At 36.9% G+C, this 26629-nt stretch overlaps 1 protein-coding gene and 1 pseudogene across 1 annotated transcript in view; one reads left to right on the top strand and one right to left on the bottom strand.

The window, feature by feature from the left end:
• The window catches only part of TDRD12 (tudor domain containing 12), a 63320-nt gene extending 38051 nt beyond the window's left edge, over positions 1-25269 (bottom strand). Inside the window, exons 1-8 of the mRNA XM_044661446.1 lie at positions 25246-25269; positions 20692-20853; positions 19897-20033; positions 18786-18905; positions 14988-15043; positions 12925-13010; positions 9564-9750; positions 3395-3513 (exon numbers count right to left, since the gene is read on the bottom strand). Coding sequence (XP_044517381.1) covers positions 3395-3513; positions 9564-9750; positions 12925-13010; positions 14988-15043; positions 18786-18905; positions 19897-20033; positions 20692-20853; positions 25246-25269 — 891 coding nt within the window. The remainder of the gene's footprint in view (positions 1-3394; positions 3514-9563; positions 9751-12924; positions 13011-14987; positions 15044-18785; positions 18906-19896; positions 20034-20691; positions 20854-25245) is intronic.
• Positions 16415-17357, top strand: LOC123235332 (annotated as a pseudogene).
• Positions 25270-26629: the final 1360 nt, after the last annotated feature.

Here is a 26629-nt window from a genome sequence, read left to right as displayed (position 1 = left end):
AATTCTTTCCTCCAAGGGAAGAGTTCTGCTGGGCCAAAGGAGTGTTTTTATTATTCATAAGGAAATCACAATGTATTTTAAAAGATTATTAAAACTTTTATTAAAATAAACTAGATGTGATCATAAACTTGTTGTCAGTCTTCTGTGGAAAAAATTTATTGGAGATGAGAAAAGTTCTGATTTAAAAAAAACAACTTTGAGTTTAGTGTTCCAATTTAGAGATGCAGAGATTGGTTCACAGTAAAATTCTGGTATGTTATTAAAAAGATGCTTTGTGGGCATGTAGAGGAAACTGTAAACACTAACATGCAACATGGTATTATTCAGAACTAGTCATGCATGAAAACTTCATTCTCTCCCAAAAAAGGTCATGAGAGACATAAATCAGGGGAATGCTTTAGACATAGCAGCCTAGATTTTATTTTATGAGAGCAACGGGTAGTTTTTTTGTGTGAGTCTTGAAAATAAAATGCAGAGATGAGGGGAGAAAGGAAGGGAAAGGAAAAGTTTATCAAGTGATTACTATGTACCAAGCACTGCATGCTAGACATTTTACAAATATTATCTCATTTGACCCCAAGACAATCCTAAAAAGTATGTGCCATTATTATCCCCATTTTAAGGTGACACGCCCAGGTCCACATACCTAGTCAGATCTAAAATTTTGGAACTTCTTGACTTAAGTTTTCTTGACTTCAAGCCTAGTGCTATATTTATTGTGCTACACACCTAATAGGAAGCTATTATAGTTAAGTGGATTCAGAATTACATTAGTACTTAGCTGTCATCTAGTCCAACCCTCTCACTTTACAAACTGGAAAACTAAGATTCAAGGTTACAGAGCTTGCCCAAACCCGAGGGAAGTTTCTAATAAAATGTCCCAGAGATGTGTGCTTGGCCTTTTGATCTTCTAACAGTTTTGTTAAAGAAGTGGATTACTACACTAATGACCTGCTTATCAAATTTGCAGATGGCACAAACCTGAGACAAATAGCTAAGACAATAGATGACAGAGTCAGGATTGAAAAACATCTTCACAAGGGAAAACAAAGGAAATCTGGTAAGATGGACCTTAATAGGAATAAATTCCAAGATTTAAAACTGGGATAAAAAAATCAACTACAAAAGTTTAACAGAGGAAGACAAGACTAGAGAATAATTTTTTAAAGAAAAAATGTCAACAAGCTCAAAGATCAATCAATCGTGTTATATAAAACCTAAAAATAAATCCAAGGTAGTCATAAAATCAATAAATACTGTCCAAGAAAGCAACTATGATGGTAAGGTGCCTGAAAATCCTGCCACAAAAGAAGGGTGTCACCTTTTGCAGTCTGGACAAACATATAGCTCAATGTCAAAATAATGCTTTTAAATGCAAAAAATAAGAAACATAAGATTACAAAGAAAACCAATTACATTCAAAAACAGTTATGAAAATATTTCTTAAAAAACATATTTAGAGAACTCAAGTTAAGAATTCTTGTCAGGGGCAGCTGGGTAGCTCAGTGGATTGAAAGCCAGGCCTAGAGACGGGAGGTCCTAGGTTCAAATATGGCCTCAGACACTTCCCAGTTGTGTGACCGTGGGCAAGTCACTTGACCCCCATTGCCCACCCTTACCACTCTTCCACCTATGCGTCAATACACAGAATTTAAGGGTTAAAAAAAAAAAAAGAATTCTTGTCACAGAAGAATCAGTTGAGGGAACCAGAAGCATTTAGCTTAGAAAACAGAAGAGTCACATGATAATAGCTGCCTTCAAGTATTTGAAGGGCTGTCATAATAGAAAAAGGATTTAACTTATTCTGCTAGACCTCAAAATGTAGGGCTGTGGTTGTAAGTTGAAGAACCCTGAGTCTCTAATTTTGGATAAAAAACAAAATTTCAAAACAACTAGAATTTTCCAAGATGAAGTAGGCTCCCTCAGAAAGTACTGGCTTAGTCATGAGAGGTTTTCAATTAGAGGCTGGATAACTATTTGTTGGCAATATTAGGGTATGTCTTATTCTGCACTTTTAGTCCAATACTTCATGTCAAGTGGTGGGTAGTACACATGGTCTTTTGGAATCAGGGATAGATATTGTACTGATCAGAGTTCTTAAGTCTTCAAAGTAGTTTATTTTTACAATGTTGTCATCATTGAACAAATTGCTCTCCCAATGCCTCTTATTTCATTCCACATTAGTTCACACAAGTATTTTCCCAGATTTCTCAGAAAATGTTCCTTTTGTCATGTCTTAAACCAATATTTATAATATGCCATTATATTCCTATGCAATGTGTTCAACTATTCATGGGCACTATCTGATACATTTCCAGGGCTTTGCCTCGATAAAAAGAGGCATAAATATGCTCATACATATTCTTATGGGGAAAACCAGGGGAGATAACATAAATACTATATGTGGGTCCAGAAGGGTGTGTGGGAGACAGGAATGGACAGTAGGGGGGACCAAACAAGTTACGGAGACTGGGTTTAACTGCCAGGGATAATGTCTGGTGACAGAAGTGACAGTTAGGCCTAACTATCACCCTGTAGCATCTAGACAAGGGCCTGTGGAAACTAGCAAGCAAATGACAAGAGTTTGTAACAACTTTAATTAAGGGAACTATGGTAAAGGATGGGAATAGGGGTTTCAACACTTCCAGACTATGGGCAAACCACAGGGTCAGGGAGGGACTTATCTACATTCAACTGAGACCTAAGGCAGACAGGGCTCAGAGAATAGCAGGACTGAAGTGGGTGTCCTCACAGCAGAGTCCTGACACACTCCAGCGATGTTGCAGCTCCTCCAGGACCACTAGCTGTACTCTTTCAGGTGGGTAGATTCTGGGAGCTAACCCAGCCCAAGTTAACCTGCAACTGAAGTTGGGATTAATAGTCTCTACCAAAATCTCCCACAAGTAGATGACAGTCTTCCTTCAGGATCCCTGGAAATCTGGGTGCAAACTCCACTTCCTCTGAGGTCTCCCAGGATCAGTTACAACTTGTCCCAACCACCATGGAGTCCGTCTCAGAGAGGCACGCTTCCTGCTTCCCCATTCCATTTGGAATTCTCAAGCCCTTCCTGCTAGGCCTCCTAAATAATAACTAAGTAATCCTCCTCACAACAATATGAATCCTTTTCTTATTTTTCTGATCTTTTTGGAGTTTTAGAAAAGCTTATTATATTAAGAGCAAAGATTTGCTACTGAGGTTCCAACTCAAAGAGTCTATGATTTTCACAGGATAGTTGGATCTCAAAATATTTATTCAAACGACTGTTAACATTCACTATGTACAAAATGGGGTCAGGTTCAATTTGAGTACCTATGAAGGTTAAAAAATTATGTCATTATAAATTTTAAAAGGCAAGATTATGAGCTTTTCTGTTCATTCAATTTTAAATACTTACAATTTTATTTATTTCTTTTAAGGAGATACAATCCTTTTCTTTATATATTTTCTCTATCTTCTCATTGATTTTTTTAGAGGGAAAATGTAATGAAAGACCATTACGTTGTAATATCACACCTGCAAATTGAAAACAAAATCATCACATACAATATTAAAAAATAACAGTTCACAGATGAGGGAGGGAAAATAAGGTCTTAAAAATACTGTAGAACCCTGATAGATGGAATGCGCAGAAAATGTGGGCTTCAATTTAACTCAATTTTTTAAATTGTGCAAATTTAAGCCCCAACATCATTTTCCAACCTTTTATTTTTAAAACTTTACTATCTTAGCAGTTTCTTGACTTTTGTTTACCAAATATTACAATATTTAACATTTTTCTTTAATGACAGAGGATCCTACAATCATCCAGAACATTCATTCTCACTATACTGTGCTTTAGCTAGAAAAGATGCAAGTAAGGGGTTGACCACCCCAGAACTTATCATGAGTTTGAGGCAAGTTTTCTGGCATATCCTTAAAGGTGGAGAAAATCTTTATTCTTCTTGAGGTTAGATTTTAACTTCTGAAAGTAATCTAAGCAATATTGTACAATGATTATCTGTGAAAACTTGGCTACTCTTAAGCTACGCAATGATCTGGGACAATCCTTAAGGGTATTTCTACCTCTGGAGAAAAAACTGTTGGGAGCCATACATCAGTGTACTTATGGTTTTACTTTGGGTTTTGGTTGTGCATGATTTTGCTCTTACAACAAAGACCAACATGGAAGTGTGTTTCACATGACAATAAAATTTTTAAAAAAGAAAGTAGTCTAAGGTTAAAAGAAAGGCTAGTGGGTAACTTAGTAATGCCATTTTTTACTTTAAAAAAAAAAGACTAAATTTTCCTGTGGTATCTTGGCCCAAGTCTCTTGTGTTAACCATTCCTTGCGCTCTCTCTCTTTCCCAGGACTTCTGCGCAGGTGGTCTTCCAGGTCTGCTGGAGTTTGGTCCGGTGGTCTTCGACTGTCTCTCTCATGAGTCCTGTCAAGGTCGCGAACTTGTTCTTGATTTCGCAATTGAATGCTTCTTTTTCCTCTCTGGTCTTTAGGTCTTGCACGTTGAACTTATGCTGTAATCTGCCTGAAAGGTTGTTGAATGATTTGAAACAGAAGATCAGCCAGTGCCAAGATCAACAGGAGAAAGAAGAACTTCGAACACAGTACTGGGAAAAGAACCGTCAAGTCAAGAAGAGCGCAAGATATGACAAGAGACGGTTCATTCACGATATGACCGAAGAAGCAGAAACAGCAGCTGGGCAGGGGAACATGAAGAGGCTATACGAAATAACAAGAACTCTATCAGGAAAGAACTACAACCCTAGCAAGCCAGTGAAGGACAAGACTGACAAGACAATAACAAGCGATGCAGGGCAGAGAGCCCGATGGGCAGAGCATTTCGAAGAAATCCTGAACTGACCGCCTCCACCAACTGTTCCGGACATACCACCAGCCACCGAACTGCTTCAGGTGAACACGGGCCCACCTACCAAAGTTGAGATCATCAAAGCCATCAAGACCATGAAAAATGGTAAGGCTGCAGGTCCAGATGGCATCCCCCCTGAGGCACTCAAGGCAGACCCAGAAATGTCAGCGGAGATGCTACAACCCCTCCTGCAGAAGATCTGTGAACAGGAACAAGTCCCGACAGACTGGAAACTAGGCTACCTAGTGAAGCTACCCAAGAAAGGTGACCTATCCCAATGCAGCAACTGGCAAGGAATCATGCTTCTATCCGCTCCCAGCAAAATCCTGACCAGAGTCATCTTAGAGAGACTGAAGGAGGCCTTGGACAAGAAGCTGAGAATAGAACAAGCAGGGTTTCGTCAGCACAGATCGTGCACCGACCACATCGTCACCCTAAGAATCATCATCAAACAGTCCATCGAGTGGCAGTCCCCCCTCTACATGACTTTCGTGGATTTCGAGAAGGCATTTGACAGCGTGGACAGGAACATCATCTGGGGATTGATGCAGCATTACGGGATTCCCCCGATGCTCATCAACATCATCCAGCAGTTATACGAAGACTTTACCTGCCAGGTCATCCATAATGGGAAACTGACGGCTCCCTTCACAGTGAAAACTGGAGTGAAGCAAGGTTGCATGCTTTCGCCCCTTATCTTCTTGATGGTCATAGATTGGACCATGAGAAGAATTACCAAGGACAACAATGCGGGCATTCAATGGACTCACACCAAGCAGCTTGAGGACCTTGACTTCGCAGATGACATCTGTCTCCTTTCTCACAAGCAGCAGGATGCGCAAGCCAAACTTGCATGACTCTCTGAAGAAGTGGAGAAGACAGGTCTGAAGATCAACAAGAAGAAGACCGAGGTGATCACAGTCAACAGCAGACAGGACCTGCCAATCCAACTACAGGGAGAAAACATCAAGGAGACGGACCACTTCACCTATTTGGGTAGCATCGTCAGTAAGGACGGCAGAGCAGATGAGGACATCAGAAACCGAATCAACAAAGCCAGACAGGCATTTAACACCCTGCGGTCTGTCTGGATCTCCAAAGCACTGTCCCTCGTCACTAAGCTCCGAATCTTCAATACCAACGTAAAGGCCGTCCTCCTATATGGATCAGAAAGCTGGAGAGTGACGAGCGCTAACACCAATAAACTCCAGGTCTTTGTTAATAGATGTCTACGCCACATCTTGAACATCAGATGGCCTGAAAAGATCTCCAATGCTAGTCTCTGGGAAAGAACAATCCAGTATCCCATCAGTCAGGACATAAAGAAACGTAAGTGGAGATGGATAGGACATACGCTACGAAAACTGGAAGACAACGTAGCCAGACAAGCATTGAGCTGGAACCCTTCAGGGAGGAGGAAAGTTGGAAGACCAAAACAGACCTGGCGAAGATCTGCCGAAAATGAAACAAAAACGGTCGGAATGACATGGGCCCAGCTGGGGGAAGTTGCCCAGAACAGAGTCCGTTGGCATGAGATGGTTGCGGCCCTATGCTCCTAAAAAAGGAGTCAACAGGAATAATAATAATAATAATAATAATAAAATTTTCCTGTGTGATAAGTAAATTAAGGAGGAAAAATTCTAGAAGAAGAATGCTTTTAACTGTTTGAACAATGGCAATATTATTGAACTACAAGTCAGTTCTCCCAATACAATTGCTATGAAAGTAAAACTCTTATGACTTTCATATAAGCCTGCTTCAATGTAAGAAAATTTTGCATATGAATATCTGAGAGTACAAAACAAATCAAGTTTGACTTTTGCATTAATTCCAGAGTGAAATAAGTGATTAAATTTATAGACATTAAATCTGAAAAGACCTTTTCAGGAGCATGGTTAACATGTAAAAACAAGTGAGGGAAAGTTTTCACTTATTTTCAGAACACATGAGTAGAGGAAAAGATATGGGACTGCATTCTGCAATAGAGCAGAAAAAAGAGAAAAACTCTAGTTTGTCAATTTACTAAATGCTTATGATACACCTATTAAAAGGGGTTAGTTATAAAAAGACAAAAATGAATTGGGTTTCCCTCCCCCATCCCAACAACTTTATGTTTTATTCGGAGTGGATGGAAGGAAACGACAGGTGCTGGCAATGAAAAGAGAAGTGGACTGGCCAGTCCTTGGGTCCTCAGAAAAGAGTAGTTGGAAGGAATGAGGTTCAACATCATCTATACCAGTGATTCCCAAAGTGGGAATCTGCATACTTCTTTTTGCATACTGCAAATATGAATAACATAGAAATAGGTTTTGAACTATGATACACATAGAATCCAGTGGAACTGTTTGTCAGCTCCAGGAGGGGGGAGGGAAGGGGAGAATCATAAATCATGGAATCATGGAAAAATAGTCTAAATTTAAAAAAAAAAAAAAAGGGTGTGGATCAGCTGCTATTTGCAAATGGATGAGATCACAGACCCAGCAAGACATGTATATTATGTATTAAGCTCTGGGGTATATATAACCAATAAAGAAAAGGTTCTAGGGACAGCTAGTTGGCTCAGAGCCAGGCCTAGAGATAGGAGGTCCTGGGTTCAAATCTGGCCTCAGACACCTCCTAACTGTGTGACCCTGGGCAAGTCACTTAACCTCAATTGCCTAACCCAGTGATGGGCAAACTACTGCTCTTATGCCTTAGATCCAATACTTAGTAAAAAAAAAAAAAAAGAAAAAGAAAAGAGAAAGAAAATGTTCTTACTTCCTAAGGTGTTCAATATCTAATTATACACATGTCTAAAACCCATTAAGATGGAGACAAAATAAGTCCAACCAATTTATATTACTATACCAAGGCATTTCCTTCAAAGATCTGTAGTTGAGTGAGTGTGAGTGCTGATCTCAGTGTTTAAATAATAGCCTCTTAGAGTTTAATCCAATTTAAATTAATAAGTGTTTAATCATCTTCTATGTGCTGGGTACTGAGAATACAAAGACAAAATGAAGACTGTGCCTACCTCCAAGAGCTTGCAGTCCCTCATATCTCCTCATGAGGGCCCTCCCTCTCTTTTCTGAGGCCTTGATCACCTCTTGTCTGGATGCCTGTGACAGCCTTCGCCTGCTTTCTCTGCCTCAAGCCTTACTTGACTTCAACCCATCGTCTACTCATTTGGCCAAAGTGATTTTTTAAAACACACATCTAACCATGAAATGCTACTGATCAACAAATTCCAGTGACGTTCTATCACTTCATTATTAAACCTAAAAATCCTGTCTCCCATTAAAACACTCTCTGTACTTTGCTCCCCACTCCATTCTCTATGATCCAGCCACACTAATCAGCCTATTTGTTATTGCTCAGATAGGCACCTATCACTCTTCTTCATGCCTGGAACAGGCTCTGCTGATGCTTAAAATGTGCTGCTCTCCTTTGTTCCCATCATTTAGATTCTGTGGCTTTCTTCAAGGCTCAGTACAGGGAGAAGGAAATGACAAACTACTCTAGTATCTTTGCCAAAAAAACTCCCAAACAAAATGACAACAACAACAACAACAACAACAACAACAACAACAAAAACCCAAATGGGAAGAAGAGACGACTGAAAAACCGAACAAGACGACTTTTATACAGCACTTATGTGTCAAGCATTATATACTAAGCACTTTATAAATATTATCTTATTTGATCCTCACAACAACTCTGGGAGGTAGGTAGCTGTAGATATCTCCATTTGACAGTTGAGGAAACTGAGACAGAGGTTAAGTCACTCATCTATTTAGTGTCCTATACCTAGTAATGTGCATGTTGTTCCCCCCATCAGAACAAACACTTCTTGGAAGCACTGCCTTTCACATTTAGCATAGTGCAGGATACACTAGAAGTGCTTAAAGTAGTTGCTGACTAACTGAAAGCAAGCAGGGTTCAAATCTTGGCTCTGCTACTTATTGCCTGCATGACCTTGGACAAATCCTTCCACTTCTCAGCCTTCAGAGTCCCTCCTCTATCAGGGAGGTAGAGTAGATCAAGTGTCAAACTGGAGGCCAAAGTCCCCAAAACCCAGTGCCATCCTGAAGCCCACTGGAACCGTGCTAAAATATAACTGATAAATGTTTAACAAAATAAGAAAAAATATAATACATTACAGACAGATGTTAGTCTGTGGTTTTCTAAGTTAAGATTCATCTTGCAGGGACCATTTCTATTTGAGTTTGACACCACTGGACTAGATGAACTCTAAGGTCCTTTCTGACATGGATTCTATGATCCAAGTAGAATTACTGTGGATGAAAAATATTCATCTTCTTTTAGCCTGATGATAAAATTTAGTTAGGTTGGTCCTCAGAGAAGTATCTATCAGTGGGTTTGTTTTCAAAGATTTTCTTTGCTTATGGTCTGAAGGGGTAGATTTCATGAAGCAATTGTCATGCTTTTATTAAATCACAGATCTACACCTGTCCCACCCTTGATGTCATCTAGTCCAATCCTTTTTTACAGATGGGAAAACTGAGGTCCAAGGACAATACATTAATAATTGCCAAAGGTAACATAGGTAGTAAAAATCAGAGATAAGACATGAACCAAAGGCCTAATTCTACAATAGGATATTGGACTTTAGTGGTATATACCTCTGAGCTAATATTCTCTAAGAGATGACTGGAAATGTAAAGATATTTAAAATATGTTAGCATGTGAAGCAATACATACCCTTTTCGAGTTTTTCAGGAATCTTTTCTTGCAACAACATTGGCCAAAGAGCAAGTGCAGGATTGATTTTATCTGGAGAGGATTCTAAACTCTTTGTTGTAGATTTCTCTGGACAATCAATTTTCTTTTCCTTGGGTGTTACATAACAAGCAAAGTTCTTTGCAACCAGATCATCATTAACACATACCTTTAAAATGAAACACATATGTATAAGAAAGAATAAAGTTAAATGACAATTATTCTGCTAAATGGTACCAAAAACTTTTAAGCAGCATTTAGCACAGTGCCTAATGATAAGGAATGGCTTGTCTCACCCCAATGCCACAGACTAGGGAAGAGTTACATCTCTATCTCCTGAGATATCCTTAATTTCTTTAGTCCTACCCATTTCTAACTTCAAGACTCTTTATGGGCCATTCTTTCATATCAAATAACTTCTTTAACTTACATCTAACACATATCTTCTTTATCCTCCAAAAACTATCTTAAGTCCCACTTAACACCTGACCTGGTTTTTCTGAGTGGTACAGAGTGTTACAGTTGAAGCCTGAGATCTGGGTTCAAATCCTGCCTGTGGTCTGCTACTTATTATTCCCTGTGTCATTTTGGGCAACTCACTTCACCTCTCTGGGTCTCAGTTTTCTTCTTCTGTAAAATGAGGGACTTGAACTAGATGATCATCTCTAAGTTACCTTTTGCTCAATGTCTATGATCCTCCATCCACACTCTAAATTCCAGCATCATTTCAGGCACAAAAGGACTTATGTGAGTAGGGAAAACCATCCCCATTTTCTCTTCTGAAAGGGAATATGAAGGGATTTTTCCATACAATGCTTTAGACCTATTTGAGGGAGATAAAAATGTGGGGGCAACAGGCCCTCTTCCTGAACAGTAAGAGGGCTGTTTTATATAATGGCATAGCAGGATACAGTAGGCCTGTGTCTAGTCAGATTTGGGGTAACTTAAAAATTCTTTACCATTTTTATTTTCAATCTTCAAAAGCTAATTTTGCTGAACAAACCTAACTGATTAAAAAGTATATAGTCTCTTAGAGCACACCCCAATTAAGACCCATAGCGATAATAAAATGTCACTAATAAGAGCTATATTAATTCAGATTTGGGGGGCTAATTTTAAGAGGAACTGAGCTTATTATCTCAAATTTTTCCTTTTATACTCTTAAATACTATTGAGGATCCCAAAGAGCTTTTGTTTATGTGGGTTATATTTATTGATATTTATCATGTTAGAAATTAAAATACCTTCAATTTTATGAAAAAAAATTTTGACTTCCCAGACCCCCCCAAAAGGGTCTTAGGGACCTCAGAACTACCAGACCATGCTTTGAGAACCATGGGTTTAACAAACTGACTGTTAAATAATTGAGGTTTCTACTAATGATTTTATTAGTATAGAGAATTTGGATATGAAAGTTCTCTCCAGCAATAAAGCTATAGAACTTTAAAAACTTATGGCTTTTGAAAATTGCCTAGGGCACTGAGAGGCAAAATGATTTTTTCCTGGTCACACTGTATGTTTCAGAGGCTTGACACAAGCCCAGGTCTTCTGATTCTATTTTCTCTACCACAATAAGTATCACTCTTCATAGACAATTCAAATAGCACAAACAAAACTGATGCATAAGTGTTTAAAATAATGCATAAAGCAGTGATTCCCAAACTTTTTTGGCCTACCTCCCCTTTCAAAAAAAATATTATTTAGTGCCCCCTTCACATACTATCACCCTCCCCTTACAGTTATTCACCGGCCCCAAACGCACTTGTGGCCATCACTGCTCCCCCCCCCCCCCCGGTCGCTGCAGTACCCAAGAGGGGGCGGTGGCACCCACATTGGGAATTGCTGGCATAAAGGAAAAAAAACTTTTAAAACATCTTCAAGTGTGTCTGAAGAAATATACATGAGTTAGTTTATGTGTACATAATATGAGTTAATTATAATATAAATTAACAAAATTGTATTTTTTAAAAAATATTTTATAATTCAGATTGATGTTAGTTTAAATTGGGGACTATGCTATTTTATTTTAATCTAATTCTATTTGAGAACAGTCAGTTCCCAATTAACTGTCTTTGGAATATTCACCTATCTAAGGTCAAATTTCTAACTATAGGTTGGCTTTGCTTTCCCCTTCCACCCAACACGTTTTTAGGTATTCAACTCCTTGAACAATGAGGGTTTAGTTGACAGAGGAGATGTGCTCTCTTAGTTCCTTTTCATCTTCCCTGCCACAATTCCAATTTTTAAATATTTTTTAAAAATGAAAGATAATTTGTCAACTCATTATAAAATTTAGAAATATATAAAGGTCAGTTAAGGCTACATTTCAAACACTGCTCTCAACTAAGACCAAATTTTACTTTATCGTAATTATAAAAACTATCAATATAAGCAACAGAGGCAACTAGGTGGCTCAATGTTCAGAGTGATGCCTGGAGTCAGGAGGTTCTGTGTGTTCAAGTGTGACTAACACATCCAAGCTATATGATCCTGGGCAAGCCATTTAACCCTAATTGCCTAGCCCTTGCCATTCTTCTTAGTCTTAGAACTGATACTAAGACAAAAGGTAAGGGTTTTTTTTAAAAGTTTATATATATTAAATTGAACAAAATGGTGACAAAACTGCTCCCTCTGTTCCCTTCTGACTTTGTTTTCTTCTACACACTGAAATGTGATAGTATATAAATACACATTTGGGAATCTTCCCTTCAAAAGATCTGAGGATTTCAGTGCTCAATTAGTCTACACATTAAGTAGTGGCTAAGAAAACTAATGTGGTCTTAAAAGGGAACTAAGAAATAAGAGGGTGGCAAGCTAATATTTCACTCTGCCCAAGTAGTCCACATCTAAAAAACTATGTTCAGTTCTAAGCACAATATTTTAAGTAAGACAAAGTAGGGTAACCAAGAGAGTGAAGTGACTCAAGTTCCAGCCACAGGAGGCTAGAATGGGGATGTTTTTGGAAAAGAGACTTAAGGAGAGCAATAAAGTATTGTTTAAGTATTTTGAAGTAGTGTCCTTTAGGAGAAGGATTAGGCTTCTTCCCTATGGGCCAGGGTGGGTGTGGGTATGGGTGCTGAAGTTGGCAAGAGGCAAGTGTAGGCTTGATATAAGAAAAAAAAATCCTAACAATTAGATCTATTCCAAAATGGGCTGGGCTGGCTGCTTTGGGGAGGTAAGGGGTTTCTCCCTCATAGGAAGTATTTCTAAAAGAGCTGGACCTATTCATTGGAAAGGATCCTTTTTTGAGTTATAACGTCAGATATTTCTTCTAACTTTAAATTTTTGAGATTCTATGATTCCAAATATAGCATTTTTCCAGTACAAACTAATATTCACTTACCTTTTCATTTTTTATAGTTACATAAAGGTAAACATCAAAAATATCTTCTTCTACACCACATAATTTTGCTTCAATCTGTGTGGTTGCTAAATATGAATAATGAAAGTGTCATTTTTATGGCATTAAAACAAAAATGTCTTTGAAATAGCACTAACTACCATTCACCTTTTAATTTCTTAGAATTTGGACTATACTACTTGGTTTTAAAAAGAACAATCTAACATTCAGATCATTTTCTTCTGTATGCTTCTTTATACATCTATAATCTGGTGCCAGCTTTCATTTGACTTAAAAATGTCCTTTATTCTTCCCAGCAATGGATGTCCTAACAACTACCTTGCTGCATCCTCCCTCCCCCCATCCTAGGAATAGGAAAAAAAATTGAATGAGTGAAGTTTAAAATCAAGGCAAGGGATTTCAGAAGTTAGAGAGATTAGGTACTTGATGGCATAGACTTTTATTTTCATCTTTGTATCTTCAGTGCACATAGAAAACATTCAGTAAACTGAATGTTAAGCCTAAAGATTATTAGTGAGTAATTTTTTACTATAAATAAGCTTCCTGTATGGGGGAAAGTTTAACAAAGAAAAAGGCAATTTACACTGAAGGTGTGATGGATTCCTTTCACTGTCAACCTATATTCAGTTGAGTCACCAAAGCTCAATTCTTTTACTATATGTTTCTACACCCATTTCCTCAGAGAAATGGATGTAGAAACAATTTTGTTAACTAAATCAAGCAAATGACTCCAATCTCAATTTCTTGCCTGAGATCCAAGTCTCATAAAGCCAAATGCCTATACAAGACAATTCTCCTATGATGTATCTAAAACTAAACTCTTTATTTTTCTAAATTCCGGGCCCAAGTCAGTATCTTTCAAAATTAATACTACTTCTGGTAATGACTTCTTTTTTTTAATCCTAAAGCCTTCTTCCCATCTCCTTTAAAACTTATATCCACCTAATCTAATCATTTCTTTCCTTTACTTGTTGTCTGATTCATCCATGTAAATTCTTAGTGTCAAGAACTTCATCACCTCACACCTAGCCTAGAGCAACTATAATACAGCTCTTCCCACAAATTTGAGTATTTCCAAAATCCATGTTTGTGTCAATGTGTCAAAAAGGGTACTCCCCCTTCCACTGATACAGATCACAATTTTTCTACTATATACAAGTTCCTTCTAATCCTTTTTCTAAAGGACAGTACTTCAAAATACTTGAATAATACCCTATTGTCCTCCTTAAAACTCTTTTTCTCCAGGCCAGAAATCTCTAATTCTATCCTCATATGGCTAGAACTTGAGTCACTTCACATTCCTGGTTACCCTATTTTGTCTTTTGGTGGTTGTCTTTGAATTTTGCTAGACTGGTCTTCAGACATCAGTGCATTCCCAGGCCTATTCTTATTACATATATACACACATATGGATCATATGTGTATGTTCATGTACATTTATATGTATACCTACACACATACTTATTATTCCAATATCTACAACTCTGCTCATAATTTCCTACCAGCCCTCCTTCTCACTTTTCCTACAGAATTCCATGCATCCCCTTCATCCATCCAAACAAATCCTATCCATATCCACCCAAGACCCAGTTCAAAGCCTATTTCTTCCACAAAATTGTTATTCCCTGAGAATTCCTATAGTATTTACAGCTTATGATATATGGTTGATAATTTTGTTGTACCACACATGATATTTCTCATCTAACAACCAGACTGAAAGATTAACCAACACAAACATTCAACATAGTACTTGTCACAAAAGAGGTATTCAGTCATACTAAGCTTATTATTATTATTAGTATGCCTTTTACTATTCATGAAATCAAGAGGCTAACTATAATTTTAAAATGTAGACATTGAAAATTTTAGGCAGGAAACACTAATTATTATAAAATCATTAGTTATCCACATAGAAGCCCTTCTCTCTCCTCCTTTGGTTAGTCCAGTGCTTGCGTATGCTTTATCAAATTAACAGTAACTATATGAAACACAAAAAAATAAGAATGCATAAAGCTAAAATCAGGTCTTGCTTTTGTTTGTCTTACCTTTTAGAATATTCTGAAAGTATTGAATAGCAGCACTATCCCATTTCTTAGCAGGTCTGGTAAAATATTGAACACAAATTAATTAATTCACTGAAAGCATTAACATAAGAATCCTATATTTTGGGGTTTTTTGTGTTAAATTTTAACATAATGATTTAATTTGCTTGACTGTACTTGTTACAAGACAGGGTTATGCTTGAATGGGGAGTCATAGGGAAATTACAGTGCTATTAAAAAAACATCAGTTGGGAGCAGCTGGGTGGCTCAATGGATTGAGAGCCAAGCCTATAGATGGGGGGGTCCTTGGTCCAAAACTTGCCTCAGACACTTCCTAGCTGTGTGACCCTGGGCAAGTCACTTAACCTCCATTGCCTAGCCCTTACCACTCTTCTGCCTTGGAACCAATACACAGTACTGATCCTAAGATGGAACCAATACACAGTACTGATCCTAAGATGGAACCAATACACAGTACTGATCCTAAGTAAAGTGTTTTTTTTAAGCATCAGTAAACATTTAAAAAGAAAAATTTAATTATAACCAGAATATGATGATAATAAAGGATACAAGATCCCTTTCCCTCTATGGTTAGTATTTGGGGTTTGACAACCATAATGGACCTATCCTATGATGCTATCTGCATTAAAGAAGAATGAAACAGTTATGTGCCTAGAATAAAGGTTAGTGACTCAAGATAACCTTCTGTTATCCTAGTCGCCTTCCTCTGGCTAGATATCAGCTTGTCAATTATGGCAGTTGGGACTAAAACACAGAATTCCTGAATACTGTTTACCCAGTGAAGAGGAGATTAGAACTAGAACTTCTAGTTCCTATTACTTTACTAAATATTATTGGAAATGACCCTAATTTGGATTATAGAAATATTAATGTTTCCCTTAAGTACCTTTGTCCCATAAGAAATTTCTAAACATATATTTAAGCTTTAATAAACGTTAAGTTGTACTAAGGCTGTTGGGATACTCTGGATATGCAAGAAGAGGATGTCATGGCATGAAGAGATAAAGAATACATAAAGTTTAGGAGGCAAAAGGTCAAAGGAAAGTGAACCAGGAAGGGTTCATGTGTGAAACAGGGTCAAAACATCTGACTTCAACCAAGCAAGGTATTAAAGGGAAGATGAGGTGGGATGGAAGATAGATGCTATAAGCAGCAATGCTGGAGAATGAAACTTAAGTGGCAGAAGGAAAGTTGCAAAGGCTATAATTAACAGATAAAAACTATTTCCCTGTCTTCCATCTCCTTGTACAGAAAGGGAAGAACAAGAAAGATGGACATTGGAACCCATAAGTGTTGGTTAGAAAGGAAACAGAAGGCAGCAGTGGCTGTGGGTTCTAGTGCTTCCCAAGGTCTGGGCATCTCCCAGAGGGTAGAGAACAGTGCAGGGACCCACATGTAAATATTTCAGAATGCTGGGATTAAGTTGCAGATTCTACCAGCACAGATTTCCTGAAGTAGAAAATGTGGTAATGGTAAATGTATGGTCTATTGCTGAAATGGGAGCTTATGTCAGTCTACTCAAATAAAACAATATTGAAGGCATGATTCTTCTTAATGAGCTGTCTAGAAGACATAGCTGCTCCATTAATAAGTCATCTGAATTGGCAGAAATGAATATGTGGTTGTCATTAGAGTAGACAAAGAAAAAGGCTATATTGATTGTCAAAAAGAAGAGTTTCTCCAGAAAAACAAACAAATGTGAAGACAAATTCACCAAATCCAAAACTGTTTATAGTATTCTTTGCCGTGCTGCTGAAGTGTTAAGAGTACAGTAAAGATGAGCAGCAGGAAAGCTTGTTCCAGAGAACTGCCTGGGTCTTTGATGACAAATAAGAGACCAGGATATGGTGCCTATGATGCATTTAAACATGGAAGTCTCAGACCCTTCAATCCTGGATGGGCTGGATTTGAATGAAGATGAGAGGCAAGTGCTTATTGATAACAAAAATAGATGTTTGATACCACAAGCTGTCAAAATTTGAGCTGATATTGAAGTGGCTTGTTATGGTTATGAGGGTATTGATGCTGTAAAAGAAGCTCTGAAAGCAGGTTTGAATTGTTCCACAGAAAACATGCCCATCAAGATTAACCTAATAGCATCTCCTCAATATGTTATGACTACTACAACTCTAGAGAGAACAAAAGGCCTCTCTGTCCTCAATCAGGGTATGGTTGTTATCAAAGAAAAGACTGAAGAAAAGAGGGATGTCTTCAATGTTCAAATGGAGCCCAAAATTGTTATAGACACATGAAACTGAGCTTTCAAGACAACTGGAGAGGTTTGAGAGGGGAAATGCTGAGGTGGATGGAGATGCTGTTGCTGAAAAAATGGAAGCCAAAGCTGAAGATTAACGTTTTGGGTTAAAGAGTTCAACTGAATGGAGAAATGCAGACCAGTCCTTCCTGGCTTAGACACCCTAGAAAAACCTAGTTTTCCAGTGTTGAAAACTTCAAAGCTGAATAATTTGTATTTCAAAGTATTTAAATGTTTTAACAGGTCAGCATGTGAAATGCCCTCCCAAATGCTGGCTATCTTCATACATTGAGAGTTCTTTTAAAGGGAGTGGCCTAATTTCACAAGACTAAAATCAAACAGTCTGAGATCAGCCACACAATCAGGTCTGAAGTTTTCCATCTCTACTTCCAATTGGCAGTCCCTCCCATTTAGTGTCTCTTTAAAATTTACCAGGAGCACCAAAAGCATAGAATCCCAATCTTTCTACATTCAGTGTATTCAAGCAGAACATTCAGTAAGTTTCTGGGCTATTAAAAAAAAAAAAAGGAAGCAGAATAGAAGTCCATTGGAGTGAGAGCCACAAAGGGAGGATAAAGGAAGTGGAGAGATCATGGGAAAGCAAAAGAAAGTGAATAGCAGAGAAGGAAAGAGAGAAGATGACAAACAAATGGGGATTTGATAAATGTTTGTTGAATTAAATAGGAAGCAGAAAAGAGTAAATGTTAAAATAAGAGGAAGAATCAACAAAATATTAGAAGTAGATAGAAGGAAAAGAAAAGAGAAAGAATAGTCCAGAAAAAGGACTATTTACATTACAAATGTCTTACAGTTTTCAGTTATTCATAGTAATTAAACAAACTAGAAAGAATGTCAAGAAAGAATATATTCTGGCAATTATAAACTCAGTTATAGACAATGAAATATTAACATATTGAAAAGGTTCATTCTGACAAATTTGAGAATTTTTATTTGACTGAAATATGAAAAATTTGTACAGGAAGGAAAAGAAAATCCAGGATATATAAATATGTTAAAAATATAAATGTTATATTCATTTATTCCCAACTATGTTTATATTAAATACATTATATACTGTAATACTGGAAATTTGGGAGTCCTTGAACTAATTTTGAGGTCCCTGATCTAAACTTCCTGTGGACATTTAGATCTCTTTCAAACTACATTTCCCATGATTCCTCTTGCATAATGAGGTGGACAGGAAGTCTAATAATGTAAACAGAAGGTTAAATAGGGAGTTCTGGGACTGGCTCACTCTCTTTTTTGGTGATTTGGAGTGGAGCCAGGATGGGAGGAAGAGGTAACAGGGCCCATGTATTTTGAACTAACTCAACAGGCAAGTGCCTTCATTTTTCTAAATGGCTTTCAATAAACCCTTTGAAACCATGATATTTTTAATTTTATCACTCTATATTAATTTTATTTCTTACAATATAAATATAAAAAATAAAAATTTAACATGCATTTAATTAATGAATGTAAGATTTTCCACATAATATTCAATATTTCTAAGAAATCACACTTACACAATTTCTGCATTATCTTCACAGAAGTCAATATGTAACGTGACAGGTTTGGTGCAGTATAGTCGAAACTTTTTTGCTCTATAAGGAAGCTGCATAAAAGCTTCTACTGCAACTCGGATGCTTAACAATAGTGAAAGAGACATATATTCATTACATAAATGCCTAGCACAAAGTACTTAATAAATTTCATAAAAATACATTGCTCTCGAATTTGACAAAGTAATTCAGGGCATTTACTTTTATATAAGGAACTAATAAACCAATACTTCCATTTGTCAAATTAAGTACCAAAGAGCTAACAAAGAACTCAGATTCATAATATCTAAAGTATACTATTAGGTAAAAATACAAAATGGCAATCTAGTACAGTTAAAAACTAGAGGGTTCATTGATTATTATGGGGAGCTAATGATACCATACTCAACATTTTAATCTCAATTCTTCTAAAACTTATGACAGTCTGTTTTCCAACTAAAGCAGTCCCTTATCATTTGCAGTATAATCATTTGAATGAATAAACAATTACCTACATAACACAATTATTGAACCTCCTTAAACACTGAGCAGACCAACTATGTCTTGGACAATTTTGGTACTCTGCTGTCTATTCATATTAGATACCAAGTGAGGTGCTTTCAACTGATTCCATCATTCTTTGGCTTGGAAACTAACTGAATTTATGGTGTGACAGTTTGTCAAAAGAGTCAAATGCTAAAAGAAAATTTAAATTATGTATAAATCTGTTAACAAAACAGTTCCCATAAAAGCAAAACAGAAAATAAAGAAGGTTATAGCAGGGAAATAGACCATTATAAAAATCACAGTGGTTAGAGAACCCTTTTCTCTAAGTCCACATTGATATTCTTTTTTTACAGCCAACTCCTTATATGCACAATTCCAGAAACTGCCTTTTTTTTAGGGTTATAAGGTCCAAGTTTTGTTTTAAGTATAGCCTATTGGAAGATGGGGAATAAGAGATGTGTCCTTAATCTGATCCCCATAACCTACTTTCCCCCTCATTCACAGAATATAGAATTGTACTCTAATACTTCAAGTTGCAAATTAAAAATTTCTCCAAAGGAAAAAAAAAAGACTCACAAGGCCTACATACTTTTTTGATTTTACAGGAACATATCTGGCAAAATCCACCAGGAAGCATTCTGCTAAATAATGGTCTGCAGAGGACATGATTGACTTAATAACTGCTCTACACCAGCACTTCAGTTCCTGACAATAAACCACACAAGCCTGCAAAAACAAACAAAAGTTTCTTAGTCGAAATCACAGAATCATAGAATTAGAGAACAAAAATGGCTACTGGAAAATATTTAATGTAAACTCATTTTTATGGCTATAAAAAATGCAATTCAGTTAGGCTATTAGGTGACCTTTATCAGTGGCACAACTGATAGAAGCCAGATCTAACTTCAAATTCTATGCTCATATCTACTAAACCTGGTTGCCTCTTAATTTAGGTAAATTTTTGTCAAAAAAAGAATAGTAAAGCAAATGCATTACCATAATCACTTAAAATTTTAAGTTTCGAAAAACAATGCTTATGCCTAACTTGAAGGTACCGAAAAGGCTAGTAGTGCACTGTATACAGTGCTTTAAAAGTTTACAAATTTCTTATCTCAAAATAACCTTGAAAGGTCAGCACTACGAAAATGACACTCATTTTACTAGTGAAGAGGCTAAAGTTTAGTGGGGTTAATAGTTGTATGACCTTGATCAGGGCAATTAAGTAGTGAGGCAAGATCTAAACTTGGGGACATAGGAACATCCCCACCCCTACTTACCCTTCTCTCCCCACCTCCCCATCACCAGAGTTGTTTTTATTTTTAATTTAAAAAGAAAAAACATTTTATTTAGCACATATTCCAAAACTCAAAATAAGGATATTTACCTGTCCTTCTTCCAAGAGTAATGGCTTTACTTTTTCTACATCTTTATATACACTATTATAGAAGTTATTCATTTCAATATTTAGCTTTTGGTATTCCGTTTCATGATCTAAAAAGGTATCACACCCTTTTATAATAACCCAGAAGCATCCGGGATCTTCAATCTAATTTTAAAAAGAAACAATTAGTGATCTAAAGGACAAGAAAAATAAATACAATTTCAGTATCATAACATATGTTTCTAAAAAAGTCTTCAAAATACAAATTTACTTAAGAGTAAATCTCATAATATACATATAATAATACAGATGTATAAAATATATGATAGACTATGAAATTTTATTTATTTCTTAAAGGAGAAGGCTTAAAAACTTAATAGGGCAAATTGGAGAACAAAACTGGGGAAGAGGGCTTGAAAAGTATGTGAAGTGACATATGAGTGTATTCTAAAGCCAAGTATAAATGACTTTTTTTTTTAACCCTTAACTTCTGTGCATTGATTCATAGGTGGAAGAGTGGTAAGGGTGGGCAATGGGGGTCAAGTGACTTGCCCAGGGTCACACATCTGGGAAGTGTCTGAGGCTGGATTTGAACCTAGGACCTCCCATCTCTAGGCCTGACTCTCAATCCACTGAGCTACCCAGCTGCTCCCTAAATGACTTCTTAAAGAACTGCACCTTCTCTCCATTCCCTTTGGAAGTATCAAGTCAACAATATAAAACTAATGCAATCAACATCTTAAGAGAGATTTCTTATATCTCCTGACATTTCCTGAGGTCCCTCTTAATGAAGCTCTGAAAAACACGCAATTCTAAATGATGACATATAAGTTCAATCATCAAAGAAGTATCTGATCAAACTTAGGTGATATATCCTGTCCTTTATCTGCCAAGATTATGCTACTAAACTTAGAAATGGCTAATAACACACTGTAGACACATTTAACCAGTCCCCCTTAAGACAAAGATAAAAAAAATTGGAGACTAGGAAACAGTTTTTCTCTAATGAAGATATGGTACCTAAACCACAATATAGATAGTCTTTAAACAACTTCAACTGGTACAAATCACTCAAATACACTAAAATTTAAAAATTGTTTAAAAAACATTTTAGCCCATATTTTAAAATTATGCTGATAAGAATATCCACCTATCCTTCTTACAAGAATAATGGCTTTACTTCTTCTACATCTTTGTCTAAGATCAATACTCTGCTTATCCACACCCTTAACAAATACATAGGATTACAAAAAATATTCTACCAACTCATGTAGTTCACTCCATATTACCACCATAGCTGCTTTTCAATTTAGAAATATTTAACATTAGCAAAAACCCAGGGTTTCTGAATCCTATTTGCGCAAAGTAAATTATAAATAAAAAATTGATTAAACAAGTTGTGGTACATAAATGTAACATTATTATTACTCTGTAAGAAATGATGTTAATATGGAAATATTTTCTGCATGACTTCATATGGCAAACTGATGTTAGTCTTGCCTTCTCAATGGGTAGGAGAGGCTGACTGGAGGGGCAAAGAGAATTTGGAACTCAAAATTTTAAAAAATGAATATTAAAGTATAATTATAAAAATTGAATATAAAGTAGAGAAATATGAAAAAACTTGTATGAATTAATGCCAGGTGAAATAAATGGGACTGGGAAAATAATATATACAACTAAAACAGTATCAACATGAAGAATCACAACAAAAAACAAATTAAAAAAAAAATAACCCATTACAATTATAATGACTAAGTGTGGACCCAACAAAGAGGGGGGAAAAAAGACTTCCTTCTTTACAAAGGTAAGAGACCATGGGTATGGACATATGAAGCCACTGTCTGAGTTGGCTGGAAATGTTGATAAACTTCGATAAACTACTTTTACTTACTCTACCTCCCCCATCCTTTAAAATTCTATATATTACAAGGAATATCTTTCTAGGTGGAAGAAAAATATATTCAGATATAAAAGTGATAAAAAAAGATATTAAAAATGTAATATGACATTTTAAGACATCAATAAATGTTAAGTGTCTCTCCTCCTTCCAAGCCCAGAATGAGCATCATATATAGGTTGGAGATTTGCAAGCAATAAGAGGATACCAATTTACGTAGCCTGATAAGCTTGCTTTTTCTCCTACCTTCATGACCTTTGGGAAGCCCTCACTTATCCTATGGCTTAAAGGACTTGCAGCTAATTCTCTACAGAAGCAAATGCTATTCCCACGTGTTCTGAACAATGAATGAGTTGCTGCCACCTCTTGCCAGAATGCCAGGAATGATGACCTTATTGGAGCATATGACTAACAGAAGGGTTTCTAGGTCAGAGTACAAACATTTTATTCACTTTTAAAAATCATTATTCCAAATTGCTCACCAAAATAGTTGGACCAGTTCACAAACGAAGCTGAGTCAGTCTGTGATAAGTAAAAATGATGAGCCTCTTTCAATAATCACATGAAAAAGTGTTCTAAAACCCTCTGGATTAGAGAAATGCAAATCAAAACAACTCTGAGGTACCACCTTACACCTAGCAGATTAGTTAATATGACAATAAAGGAAAATAATAAATGTTGGTGGGGATGTGGCAAAATTGGGACACCAATATACTGCTGGTGGAGTTGTGAATTGATCCAACAATTCTGGAAGGCAATTTGGAATTATGCCCAAAGGGATTTAAAAGAATGCATGTCCTTTGATCCAGCAATATCACTACTGGGTTTGTATTCCAAAGAGATTAAAAAAATGAGAAAGGTTCTGTTTGTACAAAAATATTTATAGCTGTGCTTTTTGTGGTGGCAAAAAATTGGAAAAAGAGGGGATGCCCTTCGATTGGGGAATGGCTGAACAAATTGTGGTATATGATGGTGATGGAATGCCATTGTGTTTAAGAAATGATGAACTATTTGATTTCTATAAGAACTAGAAAGATCTACATGAACTGATGTGGAATGAAATGAGCAGAACCAGGAGAACATTGTACACAGTAACTGAAACACTGTGAGACGATCATATGTAACTGACTTTGCTAAAAGCAGCAATGCAATGATCCAGGACAATTCTGAGGGACTTATGAGGAAGAACGTATTCACATCCAGAGAAAGAACTGTGGGAGTAGAAATCCAGAAGAAAACATGATTTATCACTTCTATGGGCATATGATTCGGGGTTTGGGTTTTAAAAGATTACTCTCTTACAAAAATGAATAATTTGGAAATAGGATTTGAATGATAATACATGTATAACCCAGTGAAATTGCTTGTCAGCTCTAGGAGGGAAGAGGGAAGAGGGGGGACGGTGACAAGAATCATGTAACCATAGAAAAAAATTTTTTAATTAAAATAAAAAAATAGTATCCTCTGCCCACCTATTAAACTTTAGAAATTTCACTATGAAAATATAATAGCTAATATTTATATAGAGCTTACTACATGCTTGGCACTGTGCTAAATACATTACAATTTATATCTTATTTGATCCTCACAATAATCCTGAGAGAAGGTGCTATTATTGTCCATTTTACAAGATCACCCAGATATTAAGTGCCTGAGGCCAGTTTGAAATCAGATCTTCCAGATTCCAAGATCAGCACTCTATCTACTGTGCCACCTATACTGAAATAGGCAGTAGAAGGAACATATTCTTGATCATAGGACTGTAGATTAAACAAAAAGGGACTTTCAGGTCTTTGGGTCCAACTGAGAAAATAAGTTGTTGAGTGCTTGATTTCAGGTTAGGTCTGCCGACTCAAAATTCAGGACTCCTCCATTGTACTAGTAACCCTAAACTCATCTAAATCTGGTGGTGTGACACTGACTTGTTATATACAAACTGACTTAATTGGTTGTAGTTCTTTTTTTAAACCCTTACCTTCTGTCTTAGAGTCAATACTGTGTATTGGTTTTCAGGCAGAAGAGCAGTTAAGGGCTAGGTAATGAGAGTTAGGGTCACACATCTAGGAAGTGTCCAGGTCCCATCCTAGTTCCCATTCCCTCCCCTATCTTACCCCATTCACTCACTCCTGGCCTGTTATCCACTGAGCCACCTAGCTTCCCCACTTGTAGTTCTTTATAAAACAGTGGTGTCAAACTCAAAAATGGGAGGGGGGAGCAAGAAATTCTATGGAAGGGTCCCTGTGTACCCTTGTAGGGTACATATTGCCTTAGAAAGACCACACATTAACATTATTTATATATTTTTTTATATTTCCCAATTACATTTTAATCTAATTTGTCTCTATTGGACACTTCTGCTTTTATAACAGTACATTTTTAGACACAATCTCTATCCAGGGATTAGCTCAATAAAAATGGCAACAAAATTAGCTCACCTAAAAACTAAACTTTTATCCCAATTTGTAACAATAGGTTGGGTCAGCTAGGTAGCACAATGGATAGAGGCCTAAGCCTGGAGACCGGAGGACCCACATTCAAATTCTGAATTGATAGCAATACTTTAGGGAAGGTGAGGGTCATTAAAAACATTAAACAGCAGACTGCAAAAAGACTACAATTTTATAACTTCAAATAAACTAGTTTAAAAAAATATTTACCTTAAGTATGAAAACTTCAATCATTTTCAGCTACTGAACTACTCTTCATCTGCACAGCTTACCCTAGCAAAAAATATTACCAACTATTAGAAATAAATTAAGTCTGGTTTAAAGCTGAAGTTTTTATTCCTCAACCTGAAGGAATTCTAAATATTTCCATAGTTATAATCATTCACAGAGAATACCCTTTCCTCTCTGCCTAAGTCTTTCATGTCTGCTCCTCTGGACAGAAAAGAGCTTAAAAACTTATTGTTTTTGTAGAAAAATATTTCAAACCAAAATTCACAATGTCATCAGTGTGGATTCTCTTATGCAGATTCTAACCACGCTGTGCAACTCGTCATTTAGAGAATGCTCTAAAGGATCCTTTAAAGATGAACCAGTGTAAGCAATAGAAATCCTTCTCTCTTTCCTCAAGTATTTCATAGACACAACTAAAAATTCTTTTGCTGCCCAAGAGCACATCATTTACTCAAAGAACTAGACATCCAGTATTCTTCTAATGTCTACCCAGAGTATTTTAAATTGAACGACAATGGACATTATAAAATTATAAACATTACATAAATGCTATGATGGATTTAATATAATTATAAACAATGGATAAAACGTGAATTTTTTTTAAATACCTCCAATGATTACTTAAGAAATGTTTAGCTACTTTAGTTTTATAGTTATACCTTTTTTTGCTGGCTACTTAAATTTAAAAACCAACTAACATTTCTATGCCATGCATTCGATTCCCCATGTATCAATATGGAAAAGACCTTAGAGATTACCTAGTTCCATCCCCTCACTGTTGGCTCTAAGACTCTAAGGAGAAGTAGGGGGAAAAGCTGAAGAGGGAGTGGTTCTCTTAATTGGCCGAACCACACTCCATCCTAACCAACTTTCAGACAACAAACGCAGTGCTCCTTCCAACACACTATAATGCAGCTGAAACAATTTAGGCATCCCCATCAAAAAATCAAGGCAGCCAAGGGAGACTCATAGCCGATCCTTTCCTAAAGCAATAGCCCACCCCTGCCCCACTCCCTCTATGCACTTTCAGCTCAGGGTTAGCCTTCTTGGGTCCCTCTCGAAAGTTTACAGAAACCTCGTAACCCCAAAAAAGGTCACTGCCACTCAAAACCTGCCAGTCAGTTAGCTTTTAGAGTCCCCTCCCAGGCTGCACAGACCACTCCTCATGTAGGCAGGCCTGACACAAATACAACCTCGAAGGCCACCCCTCACCCCTTTCCCCGGGGGTCTTTGGGCCAGAGACAACTTCCTTCCCCCACTTCCCGCGACTACATATACCAGCCAACAGCAATGTCCCGGTCCAGCAAGGTCTGCGCCCCGCTCACACCCCCAGACCTCCCTCTGCCTCTCCCCAGCCTTGCCC

Source organism: Gracilinanus agilis, chromosome 2 (genome assembly GCF_016433145.1).
Source record: "Gracilinanus agilis isolate LMUSP501 chromosome 2, AgileGrace, whole genome shotgun sequence".
Lineage (NCBI taxonomy): Eukaryota > Metazoa > Chordata > Mammalia > Didelphimorphia > Didelphidae > Gracilinanus > Gracilinanus agilis.
This window is presented reverse-complemented; position numbering and strand designations above follow the sequence as displayed.